Here is a 12,411-nt window from a genome sequence, read left to right as displayed (position 1 = left end):
TAAAGTTTATATGCAGTGGAAAAAGATCCAGAATGGCCAATTCAATATTGAAGGAGAAGAACAAAGTTGGAGAACTAACACTGCCTGACTTCAAGACTTACTTGAAAGCCACAGTAATCAAAACAGTGTAGTACTGATGAAAGAACAGACAAACAGATCCATGGAACAGAATAGAGAGCCCAGAAATAGGCCCATAAATAAATTTGACTCATCTTTGACAAAGGACCAAAGGCAATAAAATGGAGAAAATATAGTTTTTTCAAAAAATGTTGCTGGAAATCTGGACATCCACCACAAAAAAATAAATCTCACAAAATTTAACTCGAAGTGGATCATAGACCCAAATGTAAAACACAAAACTATAAAACACTTAGAAAATAAAATAGGAGAATATCTAGATGACCTAGGGTTTGGCAATGACTTTTCAGACACAACAACAAAGGCACAATCTATGAAAGAAAGAATCAGTAAGCTGGACTTCATTGAAATTAAAATTTTCTGCTCTATGAAAGACATTTTCAAGAGAACAAAAAGACAAGTCACAGACTGGGAGAAAATATTTACAAAAGACTTATCTGATCAAGAATTGTTGTGCAAAATATATGAAGAACTCTTAAAACTCAACTATAAGAACACAAACAACATACTTTAAAAATGGGAGAAAGATCTGAACAGACATCTCATCAAAGAAGATACACAGATGACAAACAAGCATATGAAAAGATGCTCCACATCACACGCCAACAGGAGAATGCAAATTCAAACAACAACGAGATACCACTATGCACCTATTAGAATGACCAAAATCCAGAATACTGAGAATATCAAATGCCGGCAAGGATGTGGAGCAACAGGAACACATTCATTGCTGGTGGGAATTCAAATGATAGAGTGACTTTGGAAGACACTTTGGCATCTCTTACAATACTAAACATACTCTTACCACGTGATTCAGCAATCACATTCCTTGGTATTTACCTAAATAAGGTGAAAACTTATGTCCACACAAAAACCTGCACATGGATGTTTATAGAAGCTGTATTCGTAATTGCCAAAACTCGGAAGCAACCAAGATGTCCTTCACCAGGTGAATGAATAAAGAAACTGAGGTATATTCAGACAATGAGATATTATTCAGCACTAAAAAGAAATGAGCTATCAAGTCATGAAAAGACATGGAAAAACCTTAAGTGCGTTATTACTAAGTGGAAGAAGCCAATCTGAAAATGCTGCATACTGTATAATTCCAACTACACGACATTCCGGAAAAGACAAAACCACAAGGACAGTAACAAGATCAGTGGTTGCCAGGGGTTTGGGGAGGGAGGATGAATAGTCTGGCAGAGCACAGAGGATTTCCAGGGAAGTGAAACTTCTCTGTATGACACTACAATGATGGATACATGTCATCATACATTTCCCCACACTCATAGCATGTGCAATGCCAAGAGTGAAGCCTAATGTAAATTACGAACTTTGGAAAATGATAATGTAACAATGTAGGCTCGTCAGTTGTAACAAATGTACCATTCTGGTAGAGGATGTTGATAATGGGGGAGCTCTGCATGTGTGGAGGCAGGAGGCATGTGGGAAATCTCTGTACCTTCAACTCAATACTGTTGTGAACCTAAAACAGCTCTAAAAAGGAAAGTCTATCAAAGAAAATCATACAAAAATACGAGAAGAAGGAATATTTTCCTAATCTTTTTTAAATAAGTACAAAAATATACGTAAATTATCATTCGCAATGATAAGATATTAAAACCCCACCCTGTCCTGGATATCAGAAATGAAACAAGATGTTTATGGTCACTTCTACTCAACACTATCCTGGAAATTCAGCCAGCGTGATGATGTGATAAAGAGAAATTAAAGTCATGAGAATTGGAAAATAAGAAACAAACAAATATTAAGCAGGTTGCAGAGCTGTGTACACAAAAATTATAACTGAATCCACAAACAAATTACTAGCAATGATTGGTGAATTTGGAAAGGTTGCTAGGCATAAGATCATCAAAATAATAAAATCAATTATGTTTCTATATACCAAAAAAGTGGGAAAAGGCATTTTAAAAATTATACATAGTAAAATAACATCAAAAATATCATTTATTCAGGAAAAACCTAATAGATGTGCAAGACACTGTACTGAAAACAAAACAACATTCAAAAAATTAAAGAAAGCCCAAATAAATCAGGAGAATATATCATATCCATGAATGAAAGATTCAAGATGTCAAGATGTCAATTTTTTTCCAAATTAATTTAACATCACCCTGATAAATCATAGCTGAGTGTTTTGGGTAATAGACAAACTGATACTAAAATTTATTTGGAAATGTAAACAGCTAAGAGTAGCCAAAACAATGTCAAAGAATCAGAACAAATTTGGAAGACATATGCAGCCAGTTAGCAAGACTTGTCCTAAAGATTTATACCAAACTGGAAACAACACAAAATCCATCAAGCTGCCACACATATGACTTTTGCTCTTCTTTCATCTTGCATTACTAGAGGATCAAAACCATACTGTGAATATGGGAACTTCAAGAGCACCGAGGTCAGTGTAGGAGAAGCAAATCTTACCTTGGGGATGAGGTAGTTTCTGAATTTAACATCACAGGTCACTGCATGAGGCAGGTTGGTGGGGACGAGATCAATGTATCTCTGGACCTCATGTATCATGGCATCCATGTAGGGCATGTGGCTCCTGTCCTGCATGCAGGGGCTCCGGTGTCTGCCAATCACACGGTCAATCTCTTCCTGGACTTTAGCTGGTAAGACACAAGTAAGACTGATGGAAAAAGAGAAAAATGCACAGCACATTTGCATTCCAATTCAGGGTTACATGAAGCACTATGAAGGTGTTCTAACATCATTATAAACATAAATTATATGCCCAGAAGTACACCTAGACATAGAGAGAGAGTGCCAGAATATAGATACATACAACTCTCATACAAGCTGGGCTTTGAGATACATTTGTGCACACATATATTAGCGTACAGGATAATTAATACAAGTAGAAATGATGAAATGCTTCAAAATATAAATAGTACATTACCAACTTAAGAAATTATTGTCCTTGCAGAAAGAAAAACAGGAATCAAGTAGTAATTTCACATAAATATAATATATGATGTTTTAAAAATAAAATTCTACTAACTGATGAATATGTATGCATGGTTTGTATGACTACATGTGTGTTGTGTGTGTGTATTTGTTGCAACTCGCAATGATATCTTCTCTCATCTTCACACGCCCCAAATGTGGCCACTGTGAAACATTCTAGCCGTTTCCTCTGAAATTTATGTTTCATATTTCTATACTGACTATTTCTTGATTCATCCATTTTTAGACAACGTCTAATGACTTTCTGGTGAGAGATGTGAGAGCTTACATCTCAACCAGCACCCCATACGAAACACACAGACCTACAAACAGATGCGCACACACACTTCCCTCACTCCATCTCCCCCATGTATTTATATCACGATTGTTTAATATATCAATATTCATTGTCTATAACATGAAGATTATAATAAATATTGTACAGGTAAGAAAACTATGATTATGTTTGATCTTTTGTACATTCTTGGGCTTGTAAGTGCCTATTTCAACTCCTAGATTTTAGATGCCAGTTTTGAGTTGTTACAAATGTTCAGGTAGACGTTTCAAACTCCTAGTAATAATTTTCTCATTACCAGAAAATCTCAAATAATCCATCATTTCTCTTTTGTTCTTGGTGTCTCCTCTTATATCTGCTTTATCCACCTGGTCCATTTTGAAATACATGTTTCCTAAGCCTGGTGCCTAGCACCCTTCCTGAAACTTCCATTCTCCTTCATGAGATCTCCTGATTCCTGGAGTCCAGGGCTTCCTCTGATGTGATTTCAGATATTTGGATGGAGCATATCCTTCAGTATTATTCCAAGAGAATAACAACAAAAGGTACTTTTTTGCCAACTTGTATCTCTGAAAATATCCTTTAACTATTAATACTTAAGATGATGGTTGCTCTTGAGAATTCTAAGGCCGTACATGACCTGATTTATATCTGCAAGTTTTTATGAATTTCTCTTTAATCCTGGTGTTCTGAAGTTCCGTGACCCTCTGTCTTGGGGCAGATATTACTTCATTCACTTTGCTGTGCATTTTGTGAGAATTTTCTATCTAGATGGTAGAAGACAGAGGTCTTTTCTCTGGAGCTGTTCATTCTCTGGGGTGTATATCTGGCTGCTGAATTTTAGGAACAGGATGGAGAAAGGCGCTAAGGGTCTCAGAATTCAAATGGACTCTTACTTAGTCTTTTTTTTTTTTCAGCCCTACACCTCACACTTTCCCTGTCGCTGCCCAGTGTCCCTGAGTGCAGGGCCTCTTTGGTTCCATTTCTCTAGAGAGTTAACCTCCCTTTGCTGTGGAGGAAAAACAGTTACCTGCTGTTACTTCTCCACAAGAGAAGTTGTGGAGGGAACCGGGGCAGGGAGAGCCTGCTGTTTTCTGCTCCATTCTCCCTATACCTTCTTTGACAATTGCTTCTTCCAATACCCAACGTTATGTGGCTGTAGGGGTACAAATTTGGTTGTTTACCCGTGATAAATCTGCTGTTTTTGAAATTTAGGTAACAACTTCAATCTCTCTACTAAGTTGGTTATCACCCCTCCATCTGCTCTCTATGTTTCAGAAATTTGTTAAGACTTCATGATTGTTTGTTGTGCTCCTCTTTTCCAATGCAAACAGGAGTAACTCTTATTTGTAATCAACATATCAATGGGATTCTGACCCAGAAAAACAATCTGCTATGCAGAACCAGACTCTATTTAAAGATAAATGTTTTTAATTTTTTTAAAAAGTTGTTCATAGGGGCCGGCCGGGTGGCACAAGTGGTTAAGTGCGCGCACTCCACTGCAGTGGCCTGGCGTGCGCCGGTTGGGATCCCGGGCGCGCACCAATGCACTGCTTGTCAAGCCATGCTGTGGCGGCGTCCCATAAAAAGTGGAGGAAGATAGGCATGGATGTTAGCCCAGGGCCAGTCTTCCTCAGCAAAAAGAGGAGGATTGGCAGATGTTAGCTCAGGGCCGATCCTCCTCACAAAAAAAAAAAAAAAAAAAAAAGTTGTTCATAGAAGACAGAACTATTGACTTGAAAAGAAATTCCTATGGCTAACACTATATTTCTGGACTCAGACTTCTGAAATAAAATTCCTTTAGAAGAGTGGCATCGGTATAGGAAAAGAAAATTACAGGCCAATATTGCTGAGGAACATAGATGCAATCAGTCTCAACAAAATACCAGTAAACTGACAGGTGGCGCAAGTGGTTAAGTCCATTTGCTCCACTTCAGTGGCCCAGGGTTCACAGGTTCGGATCCCTGGCATGCACTGACACACCGCTGGTCAAGCCATGATGTGGCGGTGATCCATATAAAGTAGAGGAAAATGGGCACAGATGTTAGCCCAGGGCCAATCTTCCTCAGGAAAAAGAGGAGGATTGGCAACAGATGTTAGCTCAGGGCTGATCTTCCTCACAAAAAAAATAAAATAAAATAAAATAAAATAAAAGGATCATACATTATGATCAAGTCAGATTTATCCCTGAGATGCATGACTGGTTCCACATATGTAAAACAATAAATACGATACGCCACATTAACAGAATGAAGGATAAAAATCATCTCAATAGATGCAGAAAAAGCATTTGACAAAATTCAACATCCTTTCAAGATAAAAACTCTCAAGAAATTACCTACAGAATGAACCTACTTCAAAATAACAAAGGCCATATATGACAAACCCAAAGCTAACATCATACTCAACAGTGGAAAGCTGAAACCTCCTCTTTTAGATCAAGAAGAAGACAAGGATGCCTATTCTCACCACTTCTTTTCAGTATAGTACTGGAAGTCCTAGCCAGAGCAATTAGACAAGGAATATAAATAAAAGGTATCCATATCAGAAAGGAAGAATTTAAACTGTCTCTATTTGCAGAGGACATGATCTTATATATAGAAAGACATAAATATTCCACCAAAAACTATTAGAATGAATTAAAAAATTCTGTAAAGTAGCAGGATACAACTCAATATATAAAAATCAGTTCTGTTTCTATACACTAACAACAAACTATCTGCAAGAGAAATTAGGAAAACAATGCCACTTACAATAGCATCAAAAAGAATAAAATACTTAGTAATAAACTTAACAAAAGAAGTGACAGATCTGTACACTGAAAACTATAAAAGACTGATGAAAAAACTGAAGAGAACACAATTAAATGAAAAGATATCCCATGGTCATGGATTAGAAAAATTAATATTGTTAAAATATCCATATTACCCAAAGTGATCTACTGTTCAATGTAATCCTTATCAAATTATAATGACATTTTTCACAGAAATAGAAAAGAAATCCTAAATTCATATGGAACCACAAAAGACCCTGACTAGACAAAGCAATCTTGAGAAAGAAGAATGAAGCTGGAGATATCACACTTTCTGATTTCAAACTTTATTACAAAGTTACAGTAATCAAAACAGTGTGGTACTGGCACAAAAACAGACACACAAGGGCTGGCCTGATGGCACAGTGGTTAAGTTCACATGCTCTGCTTCGGCTGCCTGAGGTTCATGGGTTCAAATCCCAGGCAGGGACCTATGCACTGCTCATCAAGCCATGATGTGGCAGCATCTCACATATAAAACAGGGGAAGATTGGCACAGATATTAGCTCAGGGACAACCTTTCTCACCAAAAAAAAAAACAGAAACACAGACTAATGGAACAGAATTGAGAACCCAGAAGTAAACTCACACTTCCACAGTCAACTGTCTTTGACAAGGGTGCCAAGAATACACAATGGGGAAAGGATTGTCTCTTCAATAAATGGTGTTAGGAAAACTGGATATTCACATGCAAAAGAATATAATTTGACCCTTATCTTAGACCAGTCACAAAAATAACTTGTAATGGATTAAAGACTTAAATGTAAGACCCCAAACCATAAAAATCCTAGTATAAGATAGAAGAGAAAAACTCCTTGACATGGTCTTGGCAATGATTTTTTTATATGACACCAAAAGCACAGGCAACAAAAGCAAAAATAAACAAGTGGGACTGCATCATATAAAAAGCTTCTACACAGCAAAAGAAACAATCAACAAAATGAAAAGACAACCTATGAAATGGGAGAAAATATTTGCAAACCATATATCTGATAAGTGGTTAATATCCAAAATATATAAGGAACTCATACAACTCAATAGCAAATAATAATAATAATAACAGCCCAATAAAAAATGGGCAAAAGACCCAAATGGACATTTTTTTCCAAAGAAGACATACAAATGACCAACAGGTACACAAAAAGGTACTCAACATCTTAAACGTTAGGGAAATGTAAATCATAAGCACAATGAGTTAACGTCTTACACATGTTAGGATGGCTATCATCAAAAAGACAAGAGATAAGTATTAGCAAGCATGTGGAATAAAGGAATCCCTTGTACACTGTTGATGGGAATGTAAATTGGTACAGCCATTATGGAAAACAGTGGGAGGTTCCTCAAAACGTTAAAAATAGAACTACCATATGATCCAGCAATACCGCTTCTGGGTATATTTCCAAAGGAAATGAAATCAGCATCTCAAAGAGATAACTGCGCTCTCATATTCAATGCAGCATTATTCCCAGTAGCTGAGATACAGAAACAACCTAAGTGTCCATCGGTGGATGAATAGATAAAGAATATGTGGTGTATATACACATACAATGAAATATTATTCAGCCATAAAAAAAGAAGAAAATCCTGCTATTTGCAACAACATAGATGAACTTAGAGGACATTGTGCTAAGTAAAATAAGCCAGACACAAAAAGACACACTGTATACCTTAAATATATACAGTTTTTATTTGTTAATTATACCTCAATAAAGCTGGAAAAATAAAGTCATTTCAAAAGGAAAAAAAAAATTCCTATAGGCACGTCGTCTATCTAAATAGCATATACCTTTTTTACAAATCTAACCTTTTAAAATACTTCCCAATCTATGGAAATTTTCTCAGGCCTTCTCACCAAATTTCTGGAATTTCTGCTAAATTTCAACAAATATTGTTCCCATCTTCTCTACCCCAGCATTAGAACACTGCATCTTCAGAAGAAGGAAAGATTTCTACATAAACACACTTACCATTTAAAGTGGCCTCTTCTTAAGAAAACTAATATTCAATCCTAGGCCAATTTATGCGGCTGTTCCTGCTGCAGATCCCTTCCCACGAAATCCAGACATTTTATCCAATTATTATTGATGAAATCCATAGCTTTATCACCTTCGCTACTACTCACACTGTCTTCCCTTCTCTCAGTCATTCTCCCCTATTGTGCTAATTGTTCTCACTTTTACACTTTTTTCACATTTGGACAAATTATAGCTGATGGCACAGAAACTTCAGCAGTGCAGCTTCTTTAAGAAAAATAAGGTGGAGGACCCACCCGTGTCTTCTCAGCATCTTTTCTGAAGTTCACCCTGCCCACCATGTTGGTCGTACCGGTGACCTCTGGGTGCTTCAGCAGGACGAGGAGAGCATATCTCAGGGTGGTGCTCGTTGTCTCTGTCCCAGCGCCAAACAAATCAGATACAGTAGCTATCAAGTTGTCAAAAGTAAACTCCGACTCTTGATTGTGCTTTTCCTAGGAATTATTGGTTGTAATTATTTGATAGTTTGCCACCATATTTAATTAAATGAATCCACAGTAATTCATATGTTTATAAAGTTAAGCAAATTTAGAAACTACAGAGTGCAGTATTAAAACAACAACCATATGGTATGGCAGAGTGTGTGGATTAGTTGACCCAATCTTCATGTCCTACCTCCTTATCCTCTGCTTGCATAAAAATTCCATTTCCCAATCTGTTCTGCAGCTACATTGGCCAAGCAACGTATTTCTTATCAATGACATACAAGCAGGAACCTGTTGATGCCACTGTTTCTCTTTCCTTCTTCTTACTTACAACACAGATACAAAGGCAGAGGTAGTGTAGACATTATCTTGGAACATGAGTATTTGAGCATGAAGATGAAGGCTACATACTAGGTATGGTGAAGAAAAATGGAAGTCACCTGATCCATGATACCTCAGGGGTACAGTACTAGCCCTTAACTGCACAGCATGAGACTCCTCGTATATGAGATAAATAAACCCACTATTTCTTTAAATCATTGTTAATTGGGTTTTCTCTTGTTTGTAGGTAAACACAATCCCTGTTAGCATCTTTGCAGAAATTGACAAGATTATTCTAAAATTCATATAGAACTTGAAATGACCAAGAATAGACAAAACAGTCTTAGAAAAGAAAAATAAAATTGGAAATTCACACTTCCCAATATTAAAACTTACAACAAAGCTATAGTAAACAAAATTACGTGGTACTGGCATAAAATAAGATACATAAATCAAGGAAATAATAGAACTGAGAGTCCAAAACTAAACCATCACATTTACAGTCAAACGATTTTCAGCAAAGGTGCCAAGACCATTCCATGTGGAAAAATATTCTTTGTGACAAATGGTGCTGGGACAACTGGATACCCATATGCAAAAGGATAAAGAAAGACCCATTCCTCATACTATCATCAAAAATTGATTTAAAATCATAGACCTAAATGTAAAAGCTAAAACAATAAACTCTTATAAGAAAATTTGGGGTGAATATTTGTGACCTTGGATTAGACCATAGTTTCTTAGATATGACACCACATGCACAAGAAACCAAAAAGAAAATAAATAAATTGGATTTCACAAAATTAAAAACTTTTGTATTTCAAAAGACACTATCAGGAAAGTGAAAAGTAAACCCACAAAATGGGAGAAAATATCTGCAAATTGTATGTCTGGTAAGGGACTTGAATCTATAAGACATAACAACACTTCCATCATAATAGTTTAAAAATAATAATAGCTAATATAAAAAATGGGCAGAGGATTAAAATAGACATTTCTCCAAAGAGATATACAAATGGCCAATAAGCACATGAAAGAAGCTAAACATCATTAGCCATCAGGGAAATAAAAATCAAAACCACAATAAAAGACCACTTCATACCTAGTAGGATGGCTAGAATCAAAAAGACAGACAATAGGATACATCGACAAGGATGTGAAGAAATTGTAACCCTCATACACTGCTGGTGAGAATATAAAATGTTGCAGCCACTTTCATGCCTAGGTTCTCTTCTAAGAGTTTTATATTTTTAGCTCTTATGTTTAGGTCTTTGATTCCGCTACACTTCCTCCAAAAGTTAAGTATAAGCTACCATATGATGCAGCAATTCCACCACCAAATATATACCTAAAATTAATTAAAACATATATCCACACAAAAACCTGTATACAAATGTCCATAGCAACGTTATTGATAACAGCCAAAAAAATAGAAACAGCCAAAATGTCCATCAACCAACGAATGGATATATAAAATGTGATTTACCCACACTGGAATATTATCCAACCATATAAAGCAATGAAGTACTGATATATGATACAACATCAATGAACCTTGAAAACATGTTATGCGAATGAAGCTAGATACCAAAGACCACATATTGTATAATTCCATTGACATGAAATGTGCAGATTAGCACATCTATAGAGACAGAACGTAGATTAGTATTGTGTAGAGCTGGGAGGCTTGGGGGGCGATAGGGGTGACTGCTAAAACACACAGGGGTTTCTTTTCGGGGTGATGAAAATGTTTAGAAATTGATTGTGGTGGTGAGTGCACAACTCTGTGATAATACTAACCTGTTGAATTGTACTTAAAATGTGTGAAGGGTATGGTATGCAAATTACACTCAGTAAAGATGTTACCAAAAAATTATCTAGACTCTAAACACTAGATAGTGAAGTCCAGAGGAACAATGCAGTTTTAGGTATAGTATTGAGGAATTAGCCACTGTTAATTGAAATACCAGAGAACTTACAGCCCTCCTTAGCTCATGATTAATGGAGAGGCTTCCTAACATTGAGGAAATTCCTCAAAATATGTGCAAACTACTGAGAACTTGTACAGGTGAATTCTCCTGAAAAGATGTCCATACTTTTCATGAGATTCTCAAATCCATTGGACCCCAGAAAGATAAAAATCATTGCCCTAGCAGCAGAGGAGGCAGAGAGTAAAAGCAATTTGTTTCTTCCCTCCTCTAGTTTCTTCAAATCATTCCATCTTCTTCCCTTCTTTCCATCTAGAACACATGATTCGGGCAGTCCAGTCCAAATCCATGGACAGATCTTTGAGTCACCTTCATCAGCATCTTTGACTCCTCACCATTTTAGCCTACTCACTGGTTTCTCATTTCTGCCCAGTGCTACAAAGTGGTTGAATAAAATAATGGTGGCCTCAGATGAAGGAATTTCCTTCTCTAAAGTTAGCTCTTTTCAGGGTGTTCTAGGTTCTGTCTTGCCCCAGTTCAAGGAGGACTTTACACATACACAAGTGTCCTTATGACATCTTTATTACTCTTGTCATAAAATTTCCAATTTGACCCTACCACTATTCAAATTTACTATTCAGAGTCACTATTTGAATCTTTCCCTCCTTGATTAAACCCCTCAGATAGAATATCTGGTCTTATTATTGAAATTTCCCATATAGTTCCTACAATTTGGCTCTCATCCTCTCCTCTAACTAAAACCAATCTCTATAAACGTCTGAGAATATGATAACTTGATTTTACTTCAGAATCCTCTGCATTTCCATGGTCTAGATTTTCATCAAGCTGAAGTCCAAAGAAATGAATAATCTCACAGCTGGTCCTTGAGCTGCATTCTCATCGTACCATTCATCCTACAGAACTCCCAGGATAATTTTCCCTAATAATTATTTGTATTCCACTCTTGTGGTGGATCATGCATATACTTGACCAAATCAAAATTTTTCATGTCAACATTCATGTTTACAGTTACTTGACAGACACCAACCCCCAAGTCCCTATCTGTCCAAATTCATTTTTGATTACATTCAGTTAAGGCGTCTCTCTTCCACCCATCTAATCTCTTTGCCACCACATACCACTGAAACTCTCATTACAACATTCTACCCATCTGAAATTCCCTCCCCTCTTCCTATTGCAAATATTTGAAAATATATAAACCTCTGAACATGCAGTAAGCCCAGCTAGGTTAAACACTTCCTTCTCAGTCTCCCACACACTGTGTGAAATGAGTGCATCAACCTTCACTTTATGGCTCAATATTTTGTATTTTCTAGCTTGTCTGTATTTCCATTTCACCTGAGGTGTACATTCTCTTTGCCCACAGGTAGATTATTAGTACCTAACAAACAGGGTATTTGTTTCATGTATTCTAGTTATTTAACAAGTCAATTTTAAATCTTCCATGATGCTCAGTCCAGATCTA

At 36.5% G+C, this 12,411-nt stretch overlaps 1 protein-coding gene across 3 annotated transcripts in view; it reads right to left on the bottom strand.

Annotated features, from left to right (window-relative positions):
• The window catches only part of LOC101402869 (cytochrome P450 2C18), a 39,317-nt gene that overhangs the window by 19,119 nt on the left and 7,787 nt on the right, over positions 1–12,411 (bottom strand). For 2 of the 3 annotated variants that reach the window (XM_004427864.3, XM_087432965.1), the window contains 2 exons: positions 8,544–8,685; positions 2,587–2,774 (listed from right to left, as the gene is read on the bottom strand). In XM_004427864.3, the coding sequence (XP_004427921.1) occupies positions 2,587–2,774; positions 8,544–8,685 (330 nt within the window). Of the gene's footprint in view, positions 1–2,530; positions 2,775–8,543; positions 8,686–12,411 lie in introns of all 3 variants that reach the window. The other variant, XM_087432964.1, reaches the window with a different exon arrangement.

Source organism: Ceratotherium simum, chromosome 6 (genome assembly GCF_057802395.1).
Source record: "Ceratotherium simum simum isolate JZ-2026a chromosome 6, ASM5780239v1, whole genome shotgun sequence".
In the NCBI taxonomy this organism is placed as follows: Eukaryota; Metazoa; Chordata; class Mammalia; order Perissodactyla; family Rhinocerotidae; genus Ceratotherium; species Ceratotherium simum.
Note: the sequence above shows the minus strand (reverse complement) of the source record. Positions and strands in the feature narration are given on the sequence as shown.